The sequence below is a fragment of the Zeus faber genome, assembly GCF_960531495.2.
Source record: "Zeus faber genome assembly, chromosome: 10".
Taxonomy (NCBI): domain Eukaryota; kingdom Metazoa; phylum Chordata; class Actinopteri; order Zeiformes; family Zeidae; genus Zeus; species Zeus faber.
In genome coordinates this window covers 16,192,595-16,217,077 of record NC_137199.1, presented here as the reverse complement: position 1 = coordinate 16,217,077, position 24,483 = coordinate 16,192,595, and the positions used below count along the sequence as shown (strand labels likewise).

Genomic DNA, 24,483 nt, shown 5'->3' with positions numbered 1-24,483 from the left:
ATGTAACCTTCCCAAGATAGACAAATATAGACACGTAGAATAACTATGTCTGGAAAATTAAGTCCTCTGTTTGTTCCTTCCTATTGTGTGGAGTAGTTACATGAACATTTGAAACAAGTTGACCCTTTGATATTAAATGGCAAAATAACGCAAACAAAGATATGGAACAGTCGCAGAAATTCTCTAATTTTTAAAAGTTAACTTTCCCGTAAATATATGCAATGTCTGTCATGAAAGACATAACCTCACCAACCTTCTCTGCTCAAGAAAGATTGAGAAAATGTGTGTGGTTGTAAAATCTTTCTGAATATCAACTTGCCATAGGAAAATAAGGGCACCCCTCTGTTTGGTGGCCAACTTCTCATGGGTGTGTTTTTTTTGTTCAATAATGGCCATGAACCCAGTGCCCTCTGAAATTCACCAACACACCTTTGTTTAATCATGAAAAAGTATCTGCTTTCTAAATTCGTGAGAGAAACGTTAGTCAAAATGGGTAGAAGGCAGACACTTCCACTGACATAAACAGTATAGTATCTTTTATAAAAACAAATTCACCTTTGCTGATCTTTGATGTGCTTTTTAGCTGTGCAGTATGTGAATGTGGATATTTCAAGCAGGTCCATGTTGAGCTGGGTGATCATAATCTATAAAAAATTGATTATATTGTCTTATATATATATATATTCATATATTTGTAATATGATTATCCGCAATTAAATTATTTTGTTTTGGTCTTTAAGATTGCAATAAACTGATGTTTAGGGTTGGAAACATCTGTGAATTTCGTCAGTAACACCCAACTCAGGTCCAAATGAAACACAACAAATAGATTCACCTTTCCTCTTGAAAGCGGGGCTGATGAGCACCAGTGGCGTGTTGATTTCGGCCTCTGACGACCCTCCGTGGCTGCCGGTCTCTGACATGCCGTGATCTCCACACAGCACTAGCAGGTAGGGCAAGGAGCCCTCTGCCTCCTAGTAGGAGCATGCACAAGGTAAATTGACTTCGGCAATATCTTGGGCAGCAAGTGCTCAATACTCACAGAATGATTAAGTTGCCTGTGATGCTCCCGGCGTTAGCAAAAAAGACTAGAAAATCCAGTCTGCGGTTAATTAGATGGATTGTTTCCAGAGTTTTTCAGTGGGGTTCCCCCTGGTTTCATGTGTGAGGGATATGGATGTGCTTCTTTTAAATACCCGAAGAGGGGGAGTCTTTTAAATTACTGTCTGTTGATAAGGAAGTTGAGTGAAATTGCGCCTGGCACACTTTCACGCATTTTCCCAGTCTGAGTGAATTCCGTGATGGCAAGGAACAAACAGACAAACACGATGAATCGTTTATGGGGATTTGACACACTTTGATCTAGCCTGGGTTCCTTGCTCCCCGATTCCCTTTCAACTACACACATGACAAACTGCAAGTGTAGGTGAAGTTGACAGGGATGCCTTCAGAGCACTGGGACTTGTGGAGGTGCTAGTTGTTAGGGGTGGTGGTGGTGGTGGTGTGGTTATTAAAAAAAAGAAACTACAGATGTTGACAGACAAAAGTGAGACAAAAATGTAAGACTTTCAAAAGAGTTGCCTTGAATTCAGCATAATTAAATAAACCTAAAAATTTGAAATGTTTTAAAATTGAATGGCTGTGACTTGGAGAGATGACAGACAGAGTTGCTGCGGTGCTCAGAGTGAAGACTATGCTACACTGTCCCAGATCTAGTTATTGACCTCTTGTTAAAAATGGCATTGGAGAGCAAGTGCCCTCACAAGGGGCCCATAACTCGCTCTCACTGATACCAAAGATGACTTGAGCCTCTCCTTGGAGGGGGAAAGAGTTTCCCCCCTTCTTGAGAATAAAAGTGTCAAATGCTGATGATCAGACTGTTTTGGGAGACACTTTTTTTTTGCGCTTTGCAAAGAAACCTTTTTTCTTAAACCAATAGACAGGGTAAAATGGTGATTCAGATGATAAATTATGCTTCTCTTTGATCCATCCCCACATCCTACATACATAGTGTAAAGTCTATATGTGTAGGGTACAGAAGATCCCATTGGAACATCGGAATGAAGATCCTCTGAAAGAAAATGCAAATTAGCCAACAAACAAACAAACAAACAAACAAACAAACAAACAAACAAACAACCAACAACCAATTTGAAATGACCAAAACAATATAGACAAATATGTTTAAGCAAATATGAAACAGTCCATGTGAAAGTCCATTTTTTCGTCATCATCTTCCGAATAATGTGCAGGGCTCACGGAATGTGCTTGCAATGTGGGCCTAGTTTTAAGTTTCAGACTTAAGAGCACATGCATAGGCCCCAACAATAAAATGCAAGAAATCCATCAGAGAAGTTCGTGAACAGAGTCTTTCCATTAACACGAAGGTCTGAAGAATGTCCCTGCGGCTGACGCCTCCTGCTTTTAAATCACCATTTTAATAGGGAGTATTGCACCTGTCGGCTCTGCAGGTAGAGCAATTTCTGCTCTAAATAAGACCTTGCCAAAATAGGCTTGTCATGTCTCTCACACACAGACACACAGACACACACACACACACACACACACACACACACACACACACACACACACACACACACACACACACACACACACACACACACACACACACACCTTAAGAGCTGCTATTTGAATGCCTACCTACTCTTCTCTTCCCCTTCACGGCAGGATGCATCCCTTCTTTTGTACATCTGGGATGCATCGCCACAGAGCAGCTCATTTAAGTGGACAGTGCAACGAGGACAGCGGCTGGGATTTATTAAAAGCCAGCATCATGTTGAGAACCCACGCTTATGAGACTAAAATGTTGCTGCTTTTTGTCAGGGTTTCCAACACATGACAAGGGCCCCCACTGGGCTGTGTCTATATTTAGGTCAAACTGTTGCCGTACAAAAGAACAGTGGCAGCCATCGCCAGTGTGACTGGAGCGAGACTTTTTCAAACACATCGCTGTCAAAGGGCTCACTGGGAGCACATGGATAAAGAAATATACTTGGCACAATCATTGGCCAGGAGGCACAACTGCAGCCCGAGCCAGACAAGATCAGATTTAACAAGACACTTTAACAACTTTGGGGACGTGACAAAGTATTTTCCACCGAAAAATTTTCAAACAACGCCACATCTTGTCTTGTTTCACATAGAACAAAAAGTTTCATGGAAGCCTAGACTCAAACTGCTGAAATCACAAGACTCTGTTCTCTGCGTCTCTCACACTGGTTCAGAAATTCAAAGGGTGAGAAGGAAAAGTGAGATTGTGGCTCATGTTCACATGACCAAATACAAGCTGAAAGACAACTAGACAGCATCTGTTAACAACACATGCTGCACAAAGTTACACATAAGTCTGCACAATGTTAACGCACGTTCTTTGCTCTGACAACACACACTCAAACCATGCATCACACTGAGGTTAAAAACAGTTTAAAGCAGCTAAAATATTAAGAAGAATTATGACAAGTAATTACATTTCTTGTTCAATCTCTCTCGCCACCCTAAATATATATATACATGCCCTATAAGAGAATGTAACACTTTGATCAAGGTCTGGTCCATGGCCTGATTCAGTTTGGCTTAATAAGTAAAACCAAATGAATCATTTGTTGTCAAACGAGTGAGGCGTGAGTCAAAATGTTGGCACCGTGGGAGTATGAGGCGAGGCATGTCTCCATGGGTAAATTGTTACCCCTGCAAAGATGTTGTTTTTTTTTGTTTTTTTTACATCGTTTGTAGGTCTCACCCCAACAAACCGCACAAAATCTGGATCACTTTATTGGCACAACAATCAGCATTCACTGGAATGTCATGACAAATCTTTGGCTAGCTTGTCAGGATCACTGGATGAATGAGTACTCATCAGATGAACAATGCTCCAGCTTCCAACAAAGTGAAGTAAGTTATAACAGCCTTGCAGAGTCCTGTAACTGGTTTAAAGGTACGAAATTACAAATGGACTGGACCTTGGCAGCTAACACTGCGCTGACCTGGCTTGCAGGAGGTAGGATACGATTCTGGCCAAGTTAGGGTTACATGGATAATGTTAAACTCAGTGGGTATAATTACAGTAAAATATCCATTGACCGTAATGGTGAGAATTTTTGTAATTTTGTTTAAATGTCACTCTAATCATTGGGCTATTTTAATGAGTAGAAAGTATTATAACCATATTATATAGTACAGGTACTCCTCACTTAACGACCGAATCCGTTTCTGGGACCACGTTGTTAAGTGAATTGGTCAATAAGCGTTATTTCACGGTAAGGGGGCGTGGCCATTGCGAACGCTAGTGTAGTGAACACTGACAGACTGCGGGAACGAGACTGAGACTGAGAACGGTGATGTGCGATGAGATGCTTGATGCTGAGACGCTGCGTGCACACCGCGGTATTGTACGTCGTAAGTCTGAACGGTCGTTAAACAGGTAGGTCATTAAGCGAGGAGTACCTGTATAGTTTAAGACTTGTTATAAATTGCTGGTTATGTTTCTCACTATGCATCAATTGCAGCCTGGCTGTCCTGGAAGTTCCCTCCATTTGTGGCCCCTTCTCAATGTTTGAGAAGGTTTGAGACTTGACTTCTGGTTATTATATGACACTCTTTATACTAGTAAAGACAATGACATTTCTATTTAAAAAAATAATGTAATTCTGCTCAAGAGAGTGTGTGCTTGTTTATATTTGAGAATGTTTGAAATTTAGTTTGAGACAGTGAACTTTCAATCCACTGGCCCGATTGACCACGTTGGGAAAGTTAGAATCCTAGGTAATTAAAACACTACTTTTTTTTTTTCTTTTCATTCAGCGATCCCATGCAGGGGTGAACATGAGTAATCACCTTTGAAACAAGGGCACCGTGGATCTTTTTCAGGATGTCGTCCATCTCCAGCAGTTTAGGCTGGATGAGTGAGCTGTGTGGGCCACTTATGTGGCCGATGTGGTCTAGACCCAGGTAGTGAAGGATCAAAATGTCCCAATCATCCCTCTTCAGGGTGCTGTCCAAGTGACGGGTGACATTGTTGTCCACCTAGACATGCACGAGACACATTGAGGTTAGTCCAAGTCAAAGTTAGTTCAATTGAGGTTGTCATTGGATTTCAACTCAAAATGAACCAGTCAATTTTAGAGTTTGAAAAATAAAGCTATAAATTACTTCCAGATTAAAACTGCTTTTGCATAGTTATGATAGCAGGATGACACATAAATATTAATATTGTATATCATATTATATAATACCAGTTTTGCATCAATTAAATGGTACAAAACCTGCTGATGAACCATCATCTTGGCATTGAATTTTTTCAAATTCCCTCCATTATCATTAATAAACACATACTTTCTAAAACTTTCTCCAGTTTCTATATTCAATTGAAAGTAAATAGTCCCAAACAACTGTATATTTTTAGGCCAAACCTAAGAATACCAACCAAAAATAAGGGCTTGAAAGTTGGAAAAGGTGTGAATGTGTAGACTTTGGATATGCCCTGGCATAACCACAACACCCCCCCCCCCACTCCTTTCCCCTGGTCTCATACCTCGGTGTAGTCGGACACAAAGAAGGAGGTTGTACCGTCGTACTCCATGAAATGCTTGGGGAAGAGGCGCACCCAAGTGTCATCACCGTAGAAGACGATCCTCTTCCCTGCCGTCTTGGCCTGCCAGATAAGGTTGTCTTCCAGCAGTGCAGGGGAATTCAGGTTCATTACAACATCAATAAAGCCTGGGATGCTGCCAGTGGTGAGAGCCTGAGGGAGGATATCGTGTTGTCACTGTAACCTGAACAATAGTCGCCCTCAATCATGTACATAATCAACCTTAACAGTGTCCCAATTAATTTACATTTAAGATTTAACCTAAGTGCTAATATGGGTGTGCAGTAAAACAGTTCAGATTAATCATTAATATATAAATAACAACACAATTTAACATCCCTCTTGTTAGATAGATTATAAATGCAACAAAATTCGCTTTGCTTGTCACACATGAGGGAAATTCAAATCAATTTTCTTTTTTTTTCACATTTTGTCATAATACAATTGTGTTAACTGTAAATACATTTCTTGGCGTTGCATCACAAAATATTGAATAAAACAATAGGCAAAAGGCAACTGTCCCCCATTCGCCTGACAGGGAAAATAAACGGCCTATTTGGAAATCAGCAGAAAGCTTGTCGTACTATCAAGAGGTTAGTGTTGTCTTTATAAGATGAGGGAGAAAAGAGACTGCAGCTGTTGGCAGGGAACACTGTTGGTTCAGCCCCCCCTCCTCCCCATACAAGCCTCAGTGCTGCTCGAGATCCACAGGCAGATATGTCCAAGCAATTTGAGATCCTAAGGAACAGACAGGCTGAGCAAGCTTCTGACATCCTGCCCCGAACACTGGTTTATTTGTTGACGGATCATTTTGTTAAAACCGAAAAGGACTTAGGAGCCCTATGAATAAACAGTGTCTGGATAATGGCTTTTTATGTGATGGAGAGCGAGTCTCTGGGCATTTCCACGGACACAAGAGGCAAGGCTATATAAACTACAATTCTCCACCCTTCCCGGAACATGGTAGAAAATTGTAAAGAACTGTAAGAGTTCAATTTTTAATGTTTCATCTTCCTAGACTATTAATCTAATATTGTTTAAACATTTTTTTCTAGCGGCAGTTAAAGAGCTTTTGTTTTTCAAATGAGTAATCAAATCTTAATCTTAATCTCAATCCATTTTTCCCTCACGTCGAGTTGTACTCATCAATTTCTTTTCTTCAGTAATTTTGAAGACAAGCATGAACCAGAAGCCGAATATATTCACTCTTATTTTGCGAAATATACAGTTGGACATTTCCAAGAAATCAGAATTTTGTAAAAATGATATGCCATTTTCTCCTACAAATCACTTTGTGCTTGCCATTGTGGACACAGGCCTGTTCTTTGTGGGATGGATGACTCAGCTTTGAAAGCAGAACTCGGTTCCCCACACTGTTAATTCTCAACGTGGTCTTCGGGCTGGTCGAGTCATCAAGTCGGCAGTTTGAAACTAAATAAGCCTCTTCAAGTCCAATGGTGATTACAAGGGAGCAGTGTTTATTTATAGAATGTTGTATAATAACATTAACATACTGTTATCTGACTGGCTGATTAGAGAGAAATAAAAATAAATGAATGCTGGGAGAAAAAGTCAAACACAGAAAAACAAGTCGGCACAGGATAAAAATGCTAAACTCTAAAATGTATTCTCCAAAAAAAATCAACAACACCAGGCCGTCCATATAAATCAGGAACTCATCAGCATACTAAACAACAAACCCAGAGCGTGGTCCAGTCTTGAAAGACAGTGTCTTGTACAAACATCTCTGTGGCTCCCAAATATATAAAAGCGTTTTTATCAGATGACATTTTTTTTTTTTTTTTTTAACAAATTGTTGATTAGTGATTAAAATGACTTTTAAAAACCAGGTGATTCACTTGAAGAAATCCCCAATTATGACCAATTTAAAAAGGCACTGCAATACATTTGTTGACAAAACTACCATGCATATGTTCAACTACACACTGTGGGATTGTGAAAAACCAATGTCAGTTCAGGCTGTTGATGTGTTGATATCTTCTGGACAGATAGTGCACCCCTTAATTCCCCAAAGCTATAATGCAGCTGGTGAAATTGTGATTAAGCGGACTTAATTAAGCGCACCCAGCATTTCTTTAAGGTAGTTCCTTCTCGTGCCAGTTTGAGAGCTTTGTTCTGCTGGTCAGATGAATAGGGAATGGAAGAGATTACCGCTCTTGTTTTCCTTCCATTATTGTCTTAGCAAAGACAAACTTTAATTGAGCCATTCAATTTAATGGCAGGCAATGCAGCACAACTCTGGGAGGGCAATTCCAGCATAGAAACCTTGTGCTCCCCATTTCCCAAAATGTAGTTATGTAGATAAACCTGTATTGAAAAGATGTCAATCCAGGTGTGTTATAAAACAATAAAACAATATGAATGTGTTTTCAAGGCGTAATGTGTCTGTGAATAATGCTCATGCCTGAGAGATTTTACTTTGGATTAGTGGGCTGTGTCATACGAGTTAACTGGGTGCAATGCAGTGATACAGCGATACTGTAGGTCAATAGCGTCGCATGTAAACTAATATGCACTACCATCTGGTGGTAAAACATAAAATTGCAATTCTACTACGAAACAATTATACCTCGAACGCAACAACGTAAAAGCTCTGGGCAAGCTCTAGAGGGATTTATAGGTAACAGAGTGATACCACCATATTTTTACTCTATTACTTGTTAGGATGCCATAAATGCAATTTTTCCCCTTTCTCTGAATCCTGTACTGTCTCTGGATGCTGGGTATTGGTTACTTGCTGATACATGGCATTACATTCCATTACATATACGTAATTATATAATAATAATAACAATAATAATTACAATAATAATAATAATAGTTTAATGAAGTTTCAAATTGTTGTTTAATTATTTTATTAAGAGCCAATTTACTGAGTAGGATTTGTCCCATTTCTAATGTATCAGACAGCAATTTCGATCCAGCTCTCATTCTACATTTTACACCAAAGCTAGGAAACAGACACAGCTCTTTCTAAAACAATGACCCCATTGAACCTAGTGCTTGGCTCTCCCACCACTGCTGACAACTAATAGAGGGGATGAAAAACAATGTGGAGTTCGTTTGTCTTTATGCGGGGGAGTATTTTTGGACTAAGCACAGTTTGCCTTGAGAAGCACAATCAGTAACATTGGACAAACAGTGACAAAGATCGACCCGCTAAAGGAAGTCATATGATCTACACAATGTACCAAGAGGGGTCTTGCAACTTGGTCATCCGGTCGGAGAACCTTCATCCATGTTTGCGCAAACAAAAATAGAATCAGTTTGGTGATATACGTATATACGTATATACATACAGTTCATATGGCACGGATTGAGCAGAGATTGAATAGTCTGGGGGTAAGGTGCATTTCTTCCTAAACAGAGTACGCAGCAGACTGCCGGCTTGGAGAACTTGAAATCTCAGCAGCCATCATGAGAACGTTGCATTGATTGCATTGATCAGCAACATTTGCAAACCACTACTGGTATATCACAGTCAATTCGCAATGAGCAAATAAAATATTACTTATTGTACCTTTAAAAAAAAGTCTGAATACTAGTCTCCACCAGCAGCCCAATCCCCTTGACACTGTCTTAGTTAAAAATAATATACATATTCTGAGAACATATTTCTTGTTGTTTCCAAAGCAACTCATCCTTATTGGGCTGATTCTCTCTCGCTTTCACACTCACACATGCTACTTGCCATCCCTTGCAAAAAATAGTCTCCTGCAACTCATCCTGGATGCCATGGCTCATCTCCACTTTGACCTCTCAAAACTCTGCAATTGAACCCACTTCTGGTAATGTCATTAGCATACCAGTATGTCTGCAGGAATCAGAGACTTACGTTTAATACTTTTAAAGACCTTTTTGAGACATTTTTTATCAACATTTAAGACTGATCTTTGGACAACTCATTCCTCGAGTATTAGGCGCAGCAGCAGGTTCATTCAGAAAAACGTGACAAAAAAAGAAGACTGCTAAATAAAATGTATGTCCAAATTAAGACTTCATAATGACTTCTATATACCATAACAAGTCAGTCCAAAGGACTGAAAACCTATTCCTGTCAGCAGCACATCTTAAGGACAAATCTTGTACAGACATTCACATGATAGATATTTAGACAGGCGTGGTATCTTACCTTAATTCTGGGCATGGTAACTGTAGGGGGTCTTGCTTTAGCGACAAAGCTGTGTGCCGATCCCCGTTCGACTAGGTGTCTTGTGTATGGCATGTACTTCCGACCACTGGCTCCAAATACAAAATCTTCCCGGAGTGCATCTACTAACATTATAACCACCCTCTTGAACAGTGGCTGAGGGAGCCAGGACGAGTTGTGTGAGCCCCCTGCAAATTTTTAGAATTATTATTTTTTTTATAATTATGCAGTCTGCATAAAAAGTCCATTGGGAGATTCAACTTGTTCTGAACTCGGTAACTAGACTTCAACTAGATCATATCGCTTCAGTTTTAGCTATGATGCACTGGCTCCCACTCTCCATTAGAATTCCTCTTAGTTATATACAAAGGTCTTCCCTTTGTCGCCCTCGGGTTCTATTATCGATCTATTGAGACAACAACTCGAGGGATTATCACAAATCTTTTGCTGAAGAATCCTCTTCAAGTTCTAAATTGATCACCCAAAACTGAAATTGCATGACACTTTTTTTTTTTTTATAAAATGCCTTTTGCTTGTTTGCTATTTTATTGTTATTATTTGTTTACCTTCTATTAGTGCAAAGCCCGTGCATGCAAGGCGCTATACAAATGCAGATTATCAATAATAATAATAATAATAATAATAATAATAAACATGAAAGTCAGAGCAAAGATGCTTGTTCCTCTTCACCCACCTGTCAGGGGCTCTGCTGGCAGGTCTGACAGCTTGCTTTTGGAAGAGACGGAGGACTTGACAGGAACAGGGAAGAAGCCCCGCAGAAACAGAGCAATGCCCATTACTTCGAATATAATAATTAACAAGGCAAAGACAGACGAGCGAACCTTCATTTTTTTTTTTTTTTTTTTTACAGTAAACGTGTTACACAGCGAATGCAAGCAAGAGACAGCTTCAGCACATTTCTAGTAATAATCCAGTGTAGGAGACTGGAGAAAATCTAAAACATCATAGACCATATTCTCAATTCTGAACAGTATATCGTAGTTCGAATATCACGATAACGTTGACGTCATTCTGATATTAAATATTACTTAAGATATATATATATATATATATTAGATATAACTAAAGCTTAACGTTGAAATTTAGCTGTATTTGTTATTAGCGGCTTCCGGAATACGAGACAACTACGGGAAGCGCGCGGACTCAAACCTAACCAAGGCGCGTCGTAACGTTGCAAACGTCTATAACAAAAACAGACCACAGCGCCACCTAAAGGAAAAACGTACAATCTAAATACCGGGTTAACCGACCAATCTGGTGTTAAACGTGTGAATCCGAGTTTTAAAGGGAACGCGTAGACTATTTTAAAATATGTATTGTGCAAGTTTAAAAGGGTAATCACAAAATGCTCTCACAGTTAATGTAAGAGACACGTAACCTCAGCAAGCCCTAAACAAATATTCGCGGGATTCATTTAATTTATTCTCTTCTATCCCTTACGTCTCGCTCTACACATCACTTTTGAGAATCTTTAGGAAAACCAGGAGCTCTTTTCTCGTTGCAGCCACAGATTATTATTTGACATTTACACATAAGTGTCAAAATTAACTGCATGTAGACGATATGATTTTGTTACCATTTGCTATGTATAAAAGTGAGTTTGTCATTAGCTAATAGTATATGGTGTAAGATAATTCACTTCAGCTAAGGCATCTGAGTTGCAAAAGACTTGCGTGGAACACTTCCACAAAGAATATGACCTTCATTCCAGAAGTGTGGTGCAAATAAGCACCACATATAAAATTTAGCATTTTAGCGTGATGTGTGCATTGCTAAGAAACAAAACGAAAAAAAAGTTACTTATTTCTGACTTATGTGTTTAACAGAAGGCAATGAATTATGTCATTTGCACAATGCAACATCATTGAAAATAAATATTGCCCATCATTTGTGCAACCAAGCTTTCAACCAAGCTGTACGCTACTTCTGAAGAAATATTTTAAACAGTGCCAGGATCAGGATCAGCCAAGATGACCAACACAAATAGAATTCAGCGAATTGTGACATTATTTCCCAATTCCCCCCTTCTTAGTAAACCCTGTGTTTAATCACCGCAGAGAGAAAAATCAGCACACATTCGATGTAGTTTTAATGTCAAGAATCACTTTATTGAGTGTAAACCTAACAAATAGGCCTTTCATGATCAAGACCGTAATACTAATGAATTGTAACATGCAATTCAAATTAAATTAAAAAATAATGTCTATTTGTCTTTTCTCTTCAGAACATTTATGAAGGCGTCTTTTGGAACCTCCACATTGCCGAAGCGCCGCATCTTCTTTTTGCCTTCAGCCTGTTTCTTCAGTAGTTTCATCTTTCGAGTGATGTCACCGCCATACTACAAAAATGCAGGCAAACGTAAAATTAATAACTCAGCTTACAATATGTCCAAAATTCAAAACAAATTCAAAATTTTCAAAAGGAGAACCTTTTTTTTTTTACTCACACATTTGGCAAGGACATTTTTTCTATATGCCTTTATCCTGAAAGAGATAGCCAAAATGTCACATGTAAGGATTTTGACACATATTCAATGCTATTAGGTTCTAATTCATAATTGCATAAAATATTTTATTCACATATATGTATAATGTAAAACTATATAGTTGAATGTCCACTCTGTCTGCTCGGTAATAAGGTTCATATTTGAAGACTGGAATCCAGCACCCTGTACAAAGCCCAGTCTATCAAACTCTCAGGGATTAACATAACTAATAATATAATACATCTCGACCTATCTCTACTGATTAATCTCAATTTACGTTTCTCTTGCGATGATCTTGCTCCCAATGGCTGCTTGAACAGCGATCTCAAACATCTGCCTCGGGATTGAGTCTTGTAGACGTTCACACATGGCTTTCCCGGCACTGTATGCCCTCTCTCTGTAGTTAAAAAACAAAAAGAGATATAAGCACCTATCAGAATCACACAATGACAAATAATTAACTGTTTGAAGTATTGAACATAATTAGATTAGCAAACTTCAATTCAATTTTTAGACCAATTTGCCAATCAAATTTAATCAGCAGAGAAAAAAAAAGAGTAGAGTTTAAGAAAAAAAAAAGAAATAGCTGCCAGCATGACAGGCCCTAATTTCAATATGGTGAACCGCACAGCCTCTGTTCCAAAAAATTGGGCAAAAGTCCCAAATGCCTACTCTGCCCAATAAAACATCTTTCCCTTGCTTGCATCTGGTCACGTACCATCATTTTCTATAGCACTGGCACGTGCCTTCTGTTAAAGATGGCCTGCCCTGGGATTGGCACAATGCCTATAATGAACAACAGGCTGAGGGGTGTGACTGGCAATGCGCCAACGCCTTTGCACGGTGAGAGAGCAGCGATGTTGGTCTAGCGTAGCGCCCTTCAATTATTTTACTGGCTTGGGTAATACATTATATATAGATCTGCTGTGGATCATCAGATTTTGCGACTTACTCCATTGTCCTTGTCACAAATGGAACAAAAAGCCCTGGCCCAGCACACAAAGCCATAGTAGTGAATGACTGCCAAGTTATAGCAATTCTCCTTGAGATCAATTACACCTCATTGACCAGAGAAATATGCTGTACATTGCATATAACAAAACGTACACTTTTTTTTCCCCCATGCAAGATCTGAACTGAGAGTTACCTGTGCACAATGGTAGTGAGTTCCTCCACGGGTCGTCCATTCAATAAAATATCCATTTTTATTAAATCAGCAGCCTGGTAGCCTGCATTCTCATAATCAAAACTGTGGAGGGAGGACAGAAAGACAGGTCAGGCTACTGAACAGACTGTTGGGGTTTCAGTTTGAGGGTGTCAGCGTCAAACAAAAGCTTGGCTGAAGCAGATGGATTGGAGAAAGTAAATATTTTTAACCCAAAATAAACTAATCAAACACTAGTCAGAGTTTAGTTTGTCACAGTATTTAATAGCCTGCTATTTGAAATGTATGTTATACGTTATATAGTATATTGTCTCACTTAACCTGGCATATCCAGAGGACAATGATTTCAGCAGGTCATAGAAGTCCACAACAATTTCATTTAAAGGGAAGAGGTATTTCATCATCACACGGTGCTCGTCGATATAAACCATATTCTTCTGGACGGCTCTGCGATTCTGTGGGGGGGGGGGCAAAATGATTTTCCTTGGTATTTCTTGAAGTGTCCTTGCAAATGAGACAAATCCACGTGTCTAGAGCAGTGGTTCTAAAATTGCTGGGTCATCAATTATAGCTTTTAGTTGTGTGCAATTTGTAACAAAATAATAAATACATATATAAAAAGTAAGCTCAAGATATCAGAGACATTCTTACCAGGCAGTGACTCATGATCTTGCTGATGTACGTGTCTGGAGCTAGAATCGTACCCAGCACCATTGGCTCCAAATACTCTGAGACAACAGAGCGGTCTGGGAACTGAGCAGGGTTCACTATAGTAATCTCCTTACTCCCATGTTCCTACGTGGAAAAATGAAACATAATATATATAGATTTTATTCAAAAAATTAAAAAATAACAAGCTCAAGATTCCATTAGCCAACACAATATAAACAGTTTCCTGAATGCAAGATAGTGAGTTAGTAAAGTGGAGCGATACCTATAGTAAAATGTCCACAAATATTACTTGCATCCTTACATTCCTAAGACTAACATTGGAGATGGTTGTTTGAAGATAGATCGATCGATAGTTCGACAGACAGACAGACAGACAGACAGACAGACAGACAGACAGACAGACAGACAGACAGACAGACGGACGTAAACTGTTTTTGCATCGTTTCCATAGAGCCAAAACATGTTAGGAATTGAACTTGACAGCATTAGGTTTTTTTCTATTGGTAGAAAATTGGTAGAAGATTACCTTGACATTTTTTAAGGTAATCTTCTCAACACTAACAAGGAAGCATTTGTGGTTAGATGCAATTTTGGAAATCATCATCAAGTCAAAATACAGCATCTGCACAGCCATGAAATACATCACTGAGGTATATGTTCATGGCGCCTATACCTTGATGAGTTTGGGTGAGGACAGCACAGCCTTATAGGGCACTGTAGGTGAAGTCACTATGACCGAGGCGTTATACTCCTGCTCCAGTCTCTGGTTAAACACCTCCATGTGGAGAAGGCCCAGGAAGCCAAGTCTGCAGGGGAGAGCAGTGGTCAATACTCACAACACTCACGTGTCAAATGTCAAACATAAAAATTAGGCAATAGCTCATTTCAGAGTACTGCAAGGTTACATCCCAATCCTAATGTATGCCTAGAGTTTATTTACAATTTGAATAGAAATGTACAGTGAATGGTCTGAAGGACCTGACGCTTCTTGATATAAGTCAGAGGTGCCCACATTTTTATGGCTTAAGAGCCACTTTTTCAGGGTAGAGGTTACGGTGACAACCATATAAACATCAAGATATATTGCACTCTGTAAGCCTTGAATGGAAATTTTAACATTGTGCAGGTCCAGTGTCCATATCTAACGCTTGAATAATTACAAAATGTAGTACTGGATGAAATGTCATAAAGAAGTTCAATCATTTCCTGACATGTACATTTCTTGGATTCCTTCCTTCAGCTCGTAAGTTCCAAAATTGTACAGCAGAGGCCCTCAGCTTCCTGTGAAATAGCATTCAATAACGCACACATTTAGAGAGTGGGAGGAAGACCTTTGTGATATGTTCTGGCTTCTTTTTCAGCCCCATCCTCATTTTGTTTGATTTTCTTAGTGTGCAATGAAAAAATAAAATAAATTCTCAAATGTGGTTATTGAACCGATGAAGAGAGCGCTTTCTATCTGGAACTCACTGTTCTGCTCCGCTCTGTCTTGGCTACATAACCGCCGTACTTGGAGGGCTGTTGGGTTGCTATGGCAACGTAATGTCACAATGTTCTCAGCAGTAAGACCGTGGCCACATTTCATGTCATTCAGGTTGATCTGCCTTCCCTGTAATGGCTGTTACAGCACTGAAAACAAACAGCATTCGATTGTAGCTGATGGAATTTCTAAATGATCTACCAATATGGACTTGACTGCAGAGAGTACAGTTTTCTGTTTTTGGCAAAGCAAAAATAAAAGACTGCTTGATTCCTTTGATTTATATAAAGCCAAAGGGTATGTGTGTCCCTCAGACCCCTTTGGAAAGACAAGAAAACAATAGCCCCTATTAGGTTATACTGTAATGTATAGTTGTATATAAGGCAAAAAAGGTGGATAATTATGTCCCATCATTTTAGACCATTAAAAGCTGCAACATCGAGGACATGACAATCTCTGACTCTATGACCAGGTGATTTCCAGATCCAAAGATAAACTGAGGTTAAAAAAAACAAAAAAAACAACAACAATAATAACAATTGAATCAGCCACTTTATTCTGGATGTACTGCACAGTGATTTCCCTCACCTCCAGCCGGCTCCCAGGGCGAGGCTGCTGTCCCTCTGCACCGTCACACTGGAGTCATTGAGGGTGAGTCTTTCAATAGCACTGCGAAGGCCAGTGTACTCTGACTGGTCCATCGGATACATCCCTAGGCGATGAGCAAGACAGAAAGGGACAGAGTAAGACGGAGGAAGAGAAAGAGAGGGAGAGAGAGTATGTGAGCAGCGGTCAATCACCCAGCTATGCAAGCTATTCACTGCACAGTGCCTTTGGTAATAATCTTCAAATCAACACTTATGTACACATAATTGTCTGCATATCTACCTCTTTATTCAGGGTTTATTGCAGCCTATAATGGTGCTAATTCAATTGTAAAAGATTAGCTTTAGATTATTGTGTCTATATGCAGCCGAAGTAAGTCATTAGGTATTACCTAATGAACAGAACACCACAGATACATCCCACTACTTTGTTTTGATATCAAAATACGTAATGGGGTCAGAGGACCAAATAGTGGATAGATTTGGCCTATAAAAAAAAAATTGGGTAAAATCCTGTACAATATGGCTCTCAAGTCAGGCCTAAAAATAGGAAGTGTCCTTACCAGCGAACACCATGGCCTTGGCGGGCTTGAACCCTGGAAGCGGCTCAACAGGGTGCTGCTGGAGGTAGAGTGTGTCACCGATCTGTGCCTCCTTCACATCCTTCATTCCTGCTATGATGTACCCTACCTGACCCGCAAAGCTAAACATATGAATAACACAAAGTCACTGTGAGAACGTTTTTTTCCTTTTAAAACTACAGTATATGGGCCGTGTATTACAGAAAAGCACAGTACAATGGAGAGGGGAAAAATTAATATAAACTGATTTTTTGACAAAAGAAAAACCCTCAAACAGAGAGAATTAAATACTTCAACTAAATACTGACTAAATAAAATTAATAAAAACGGATTACAAAACTACAGGATGCAGACAGACATAATTAAGAACTGAATTAAACTTGACTAAATTAACTAAATTCCCTCTTACAGTTGGCCTGTCGGGCGCTCATCTGGCCTCAGAAGCCCCAGCTCATTGACCTCATAGGTCTTGTTGAGGTAAGCAGACACAATTCTGTCCCCTTTTTGGACGTGACCTCCAAAAAGGGCGATGTTGGCCACCACTCCTCTGTAATGGTCAAAGGTGGAGTCGAACACCAGGGCTTTAAAAGGAGCACCAATAGAAGCATTTGGCCTGAGAATGATAAAAACAAAATACATCAGTAACATTAACAGCGGACAACCAGCAATCAGCAGACAATCCAAGAACAAATCAAGATTTTTTTTTTGGGGGGAACTCACGGTGGAATTCTATTCACAACCTCTTGGAGCACTTGCTCAACATTTGTTCCAAGTTTTGCGGAAATCTGTAGAAGAGCTGAAATATTACATACAAACAAAAATCCAGAAAAACTTGTGGCAAGCCGGGGTGAGAAGAGGGCATTGGTCGAGAGAGAGAAAAGAGCCAAGAGCGGTCCAACAGTTCCGTAAAGTTTTCCTGAACATATCTGCAAAATGTCTGGCCGATAAAAGAAAACAGTAACTGGTTAAGAAGGTGGTGACTGACTGCTCCAGTCATTTGGTGACGAGGAGCAGCCGGAAGACCGTTGCCTTGACGGCTATGATGACGTTTTGCCAACTGAGAGATTATCTCTGCGGTTCTGTCACGACTGCACAATGTGTCAGCGTAATTTGGGCATGCCTGCCAAATGGCGACCATTATCACTAACCTCCATCACTTGATGTATAAAAACAGCAGTGAGTATCTGGCATGCAACCGCTTGTCATAAAAAAAAAAAAATCCAAAGAAAGGCAGAGCATGGAGCCCCCTGTTGGTGGTTCCTAGTTTCGCGTTCTGTAAAACTGTATCCCGGCACGTTCAGAGTACTCCTCCGTGCATTCTGCCACCAGTTTCTTTAGGCCACACAGACCAATCCATGCTCTGTATAGCAGGAGGTGAAGGCCAGTTTAGTCTTTTAAAGCTAGACTTTGCTTCTGTGACCATCCGTCCTCAGCTCATCCTTCGTTAAAGTTGTCTACATAGCTAGAGGGTTCAAATAAACTCATTCTGTCTATATGCTATGATAAATAGCTTAATGAAATAGACATATTGTAATGTGGTCAATTAAGTGCACATGCACTTTGCTGACTGTATGAATGGACTGCTGCTCTTTCAACACCTCTAGACCAACACTTTACACTCACCGATCACCGCGCACACTTTGAAACGTACCCTGATGCATTCTTCACGTGGAATATCAAAAACCTTTTCAATTTGTGCCTCTACCCTCTCTGGATCAGCATTCTTCAAATCGATCTGAAAAAGGTAAAGTTTCACACAAATAATGCGCTTTCAGCGATCAATTTGGATTTATTTTTTTTCTTCCAAGCTAAGCTAGTAGATTTGAAAGTACCTTGTTGATGACAGGGATGATGGTGAGCTGAGCCTCGAAAGCCAAGTAGAAGTTAGCCACTGTCTGAGCTTGGATGCCCTTCACACACATAAAATAAATAGTAAATAGTTAAACTGCATTCAATGTGCCTTCCACTATGACCACAGGGAGCAATGAATTGGTATGGGCAGACATGTGTGTGTGTGTGTGTGTGTGTGTGTGTGTGTGTGTGTGTGTGTGTGTGTGTGTGTGTGTGTGTGTGTGTGTGCGCTGTGGGTACCTGATTGGCATCGACAATCAATAGGACGCCTTGGCATGCAGAAATTGATCTGGACACTTCATAGCTGAAGTCAACATGACCCTGGGGAGAGTGAAATAATTTCAGCAAAATACAATTAAATAAGACTTTCTATGCTCGTCTAATGTAAATGATTGTTGTATTACAAAACATCTTAGATTTACAGTGGGGCAAAAAAGTATTTAGTCAGCCACCAATTGTGCAAGTTCTCCCACTTAAAAATATGAGAGAGGCCTGTAATTTTCATCATAGGTGCACTTCGACTATGAGAGACAGAATGGGGGGAAAGAATCCAGGGAATCACATTGTAGGATTTTAAATGAATTAATTGGTAAATTCCTCAGTAAAATAAGTATTTGGTCACCTACAAACAAGCAAGATTTCTGGCTTTCACAGACCTGGAACTTTTTCTTTAAGAGGCTCCTCTGTCCTCCACTTGTTACCTGTATTAATGGCACCTGTTTGAACTCGTTATCAGTATAAAAGACACCTGTCCACAACCTCAAACAGTCACACTCCAAACTCCACTATGGCCAAGACCAAAGAGCTGTCAAAGGACACCAGAAACAAAATTGTAGATCTGCACCAGGCTGGGAAGACTGAATCTGCAATAGGTAAGCAGCTTGTTGTGAAGAAATCAACTGTGGGAGCAATTATTAGAAAATGGAAGACATACAAGACCACTGATAATCTCCCTCGATCTGGGGCTCCACGCAAGTTCTGGTGGATCAAGGTCAGATGAAACCAAAAGAGAACTTTTTGGTCAAAACTCAACTTGTGTTTGGAGGAGAAAGAAAGCTGAGTTGCATCCAAAGAACACCATACCTACTGTGAAGCATGGGGGTGGAAACATCATGCTTTGGGGCTGTTTTTCTGCAAAGGGACCAGGACGACTGATCTGTGTAAAGGAAAGAATGAATGGGGCCATGTATCGTGAGATGTTCAGTGAAAACCTCCTTCCATCAGCAAGGGCATTGAAGATGAAACGTGGCTGGGTCTTTCAGCATGACAATGATCCCAAACACACCGCCCGGGCAACGAAGGAGTGGCTTCGTAAGAAGCATTTCAAGGTCCTGGAGTGGCCTAGCCAGTCTCCAGATCTCAACCCCATAGAAAGTCTTTGGAGGGAGTTAAGTCCGTGTTGCCCAGCGACAGCCCCAGAACATCACTGCTCTAGAGGAGATCTGCATGGAGGAATGGGCCAAAATACCAGCAACAGTGTGTGAAAACCTTGTGAAGACCTACAGAAAACGTTTGACCTCTGTCATTGCAAACAAAGGGTATATAACAACGTATTGAGATGAACTTTTGTTATTGACCAAATACTTATGTTCTACCATAATTTGCAAATAAATTCTTTAAAAATCATGAAAATAACAGGCCTCTCATCTTAAGTGGGAGAACTTGCACAATTGGTGGCTGACTAAATACTTTTTTGCCCCACTGTAGTTTAAAAGCAAACCCTGACACACACAAAGATGCATGTACACACACACACACAGGTATTCAAGTTAGTTGTTGAAATACCGGCGTGTCAATAAGATTCAGAAGATATTTCTGGCCTTGGTGGGTGTAAAACAGTGAAGCTGTCTGGGCCTTCACGGTTATCCCTCTTTCTCTCTCCACCTGAAGCTTGTCCAACACCTGTTTGTTCTTCTCAGTCTTGGCTATGGCACCTGTTTGACAAATAAACAGTTCCTGAAGTTCTCGTGTTTGTAAGCTCCCGCTTTTGGCTTATTTCTTTTTTTTTTCATGAACTGCTGGCGTTATTCTTATTTGTTATGATAATATAACTAGAAACTTTACTATTAATTTATTAAAGATAGAGAGAATACATATATGTGCTTGCACACAAACACAAACAAAAGGAATTGGAAAAGGAACTCTAACATTATCACCTAATGTCAATGTGCATTAAAATCATTTCCCATCAAGTTAAAAAGTAAGCCATTTGATAAAATATTCAAACATTATTTTAGATAAAAGGCAGTAAACATGACCGTACCTGTTATTTCTAACAGTCTGTCAGCCAGGGTGCTTTTTCCATGGTCAATGTGGGCGATGATGCTAAAGTTCCTGATTCTTTCTGCAGGAAACTCTGATAAATCAATGGCATCCTAGGAAAACAAAAGGGATTAACACACATTAACAAAGATCTATTGTCGAACGCGTCGTCTTTTCCCTCACATCATCCACAGCGAAGTAGAATATTCTGTTTCTGGGACTTTGTACTTTGAATGGCACTACATTTCAAGGTAGAGACTTTTTTACTCAATTTCTAACACATCAATGATTCACGAGTTCTTTATCCTTGTAAATGGCCATGACCCTAGCTCAACATTTTTTTTTTTTTTTTGTAAATTAAAAAACAGAATCTACATGAGCATTCATTGCAGATTAAAAAAAAAAGTACGGTGTTATATCAGGACAGTTGTATGACAAGTACTTTTATTACTTTGAGTTCATTTAAGAGCAATTAATTATGAACTTTTACTTGAGTAGAAATGTCAACAACGTACTTTCCCTTGTGTGAGGGTGTTTCTGCTTTTATATAAGTAAAAGATCTGAATACGTCTTCTACCCCTGGTGAGTATACTATCACTGGCTCTAATTAACGCTGAGCCGTCCTACAATGTACAAACTGGTGGAGTACGATTAGGCTTCAACCACCGGTGACACCGAAGGAGTAAGTGTTTAATAACATGAAAAGGTTTTTTTTTTTTCCGAGTGGACTATCACTAAAGCTTCGCTCCAACAGGCGGTGTGGGGCTGTCACCTTGTCGGGTTGGGTGCTGCCGATCGTCCTGGAGCTGCTGGGGAACACGGGTGGATGTTTCATCCAGCGGTGTCTCAGCGTGGTTTGCGTCGAGCCACAGCCCCGGGTCTTCCTCCGGCACAGTTTGAACTCCAGCAGGCGTCTCAAAAGAGGTGTTCTACACCCTCGAGTCAAATGACAAAACGTCATTTTCTATTAGCTGGTAGTAGCAAACCCTAACCGGCTAAAGTGATGTCAGCGTCAGTCATTTTCAACGATATGAGTAGGACATCGTATTGAAACAGATAACTTGGTCTCTGTGGGTGTATATCAGGAACTTATTCTAACACTGCATCCATCGAGTTTTTAGGAATAATCGCTACATGAGCTGAACGAGCGCCGCCATGTTCGGGTGACAGGTCACTCGCAAAGACCGCTGGGAAATGGAGTTCTTAATGCAAGGCTACGACTGCGCAATGACATGATAACAGCATTTTTAATTGGATACCGGTTTAATTCACACATTTCAAGTGATCTGTTTGCAGATGACAGAATTAGCTTTTCTAATGTACAAACATTTGACAATTGTACCACACATTGTTTGGACGAGCGTCGCACTGTAAGTTGGAAAGTCCCGCCGACCCGCCCACTCAAACAGCTCGCGGGATAACGGGGTGGTTGCCACGACAACGATCCTCTCGATAACACGTGAATAGATCCCTGCTTATCTCCCACTAGAGCATAAAGCTGCCCAATTCAAATAGATAATTGATTAATTCAACAGTACGATGTTTTTCCAACCTAAAAAATATATATGTATACACACACACACACACACACACACACACACATACGGTAGCTGTAATAAATATATTTTTAAGTTACAGAAGCAAAACAGTGCAAGTTAAGAAAGAGATTAAAAAAACAACATGAAATATAAATTAAATATACATCTTTATACAGAAGTTGTTGGTGTTGGTGTTTTTGTACCGCAGTCTTTTCCTTGCCTGGGAACCAGACCGATCTGCAGGTCATGTTACATTTGCTCTGCAGAGTAGGTCCGGCCACCCTCCCACCCTCCAGACAGATTTTTTAACCCAACCTTGCTGGGGTCGGGTCAATCACAACCGTTCATCTAATATGGGGCGGGATTGATACGATGGCGATGCAGAGGATCGCCGCTGACGCACCTTACCAAGATGGCTGCCACTGACTTGGAACGGTCTGGCGAATCCACTATCAATTTTCCTAGGAGATCGTACCCGGTGGCAGTCTGTATTAACATAGTGATATGGAAGCCTATAGGGAACCGATCTAAACGTTGACGGTGTCATTATTCAATAGCCATTACACTGTACAATCAACATTAACTTCATAATGATAAGTAAAAGTAAAAAAAGTTGTCTATTGCTCCTTTAAGCTACTTGTGAATCATATAGCCTGTGTTTCTGCAATTGTAGTTTCATGTTTTGGCACTCATTACACCTTCAATTAAGGAAACTTCTGTGACTGTATATGAAACCCTATATGCAACCACATGACACACACACCTTTTGCAGCACCAGGGCCAGCTGGAAGCTAGACGAGCACATGTTTGGTGAGTAAAAGTGGCTGAAGAAAGATGTATTTTCAATTGGAATTAAGATAATGTGAAGAGTCATTTTGAGCTGGACCTTTTTGCTGTTGTGTGAGAATTAGAACGGAAGGGATACTTTCTCTCTCCTTTTTTTTGGGAGTTGGGACGGTGGGGCTCTCAAAAGTTAATGTGTCTTTAAAAAAAGTTAAGTGTCTTTATGATGGGTTAAAATATGAACATAAAAACATAAAAAATGAGATCTTTGTGGATTTAAAAGCGATTTAGCCAAAAAACTGGAGTATCTCTTTCCAGCTTTGGAAATATCCAGCTACTAATTGTGTGTCTTGCTCGTTATATTTAATACTATTCATGACATGGTAATAAGGTTTTTCCGATTCTCATAAAATATGTTCTCATTTAAGAGTAAAAGATTTGGCAAAATCAAATCATTTTTCAGTCAATAAAGATGGTATTTGACATTGTGAGATTCCGTAGATTCCTCATGTCCATCATTATTGATTTCTTCCCTGTTAAACTGCATCAACAGTGGTTTTGAAATTTGAAAAACAGTGTTGTACAACAACCGGTCATTATTAAATAAAAAGACACACTTACATTGAATAAGAAATACATCTAAAGGTAGTACTTTACCTGAAATGATAAATCATAAAAAAAACCTTAACCTTTTTTTGTCAAATAAACATACCTAAAGCGAAACAGAAGTGAACAAGAGATATTAAAGCAAATAACTGAGTCAGACAATATGCATCAGACAAAAACAATGCTAGATCGCTAGATCTCCTACAAATATTTGGCTGAATAAGAATAAATCTATCTAACTTTAAACACTCCATTCAGCAACTTGATTTTAAGAATTTTAATGTGTCTTGTTTTTTTATTAGAAACATTTTCACTTCACAGTATTCAAGCATACACTTCCTGAACAATCATTTTATCTGGAATGTTTTAAGTTTTCTGTGAGTATGTCTGAGAAAAGATGATTTATCAAAAAAAAGAAAAGACACCCTACAAAGTAATTTGATCGAAAAAAAAAAAAAAAGATATAATATCAGCTTCATGCAAAGTTTGATCAAGGATATCAAAGTAAGCAAAAAGTTTCGACATGACCTGCAGTCACGTTTACTGATATAACACAGAAAACCATGTGTGGCTACTGATACTGAGCTGTACCCTGTTTGGCTCCTCCATATTTTAGGAGGTGGACTCTTGTCGATATGAATATGAAGTTCGGTAT

General features: G+C 39.6%; 2 protein-coding genes across 2 annotated transcripts in view; both read right to left on the bottom strand.

The window, feature by feature from the left end:
* The window catches only part of pigg (phosphatidylinositol glycan anchor biosynthesis class G (EMM blood group)), a gene marked incomplete at its 3' end in the record, with an annotated part of 38,823 nt that extends 28,015 nt beyond the window's left edge, over positions 1-10,808 (bottom strand). Inside the window, exons 1-5 of the mRNA XM_080008167.1 lie at positions 10,474-10,808; positions 9,762-9,967; positions 5,552-5,761; positions 4,855-5,043; positions 836-974 (exon numbers count right to left, since the gene is read on the bottom strand). Of these exons, the coding sequence (XP_079864293.1) occupies positions 836-974; positions 4,855-5,043; positions 5,552-5,761; positions 9,762-9,967; positions 10,474-10,627 (898 nt within the window). The 5' untranslated portion in view covers positions 10,628-10,808. The remainder of the gene's footprint in view (positions 1-835; positions 975-4,854; positions 5,044-5,551; positions 5,762-9,761; positions 9,968-10,473) is intronic.
* A 1,073-nt stretch (positions 10,809-11,881) lies between these two features.
* Positions 11,882-22,041, bottom strand: guf1 (GTP binding elongation factor GUF1). Its single transcript, XM_080007999.1, has 17 exons — positions 21,674-22,041; positions 20,903-21,014; positions 20,425-20,573; positions 18,880-18,960; positions 18,621-18,698; positions 18,440-18,523; positions 17,509-17,573; positions 17,198-17,401; positions 16,771-16,910; positions 16,191-16,314; positions 14,796-14,928; positions 14,102-14,245; positions 13,772-13,905; positions 13,433-13,534; positions 12,563-12,682; positions 12,247-12,283; positions 11,882-12,138 (listed from the first exon to the last, which is right to left on the bottom strand). Exons 1-17 carry the CDS (start codon positions 21,860-21,862, stop codon positions 12,004-12,006), a joined length of 2,031 nt encoding a protein of 676 aa, XP_079864125.1. The 5' UTR covers positions 21,863-22,041; the 3' UTR covers positions 11,882-12,003.
* Positions 22,042-24,483: the final 2,442 nt, after the last annotated feature.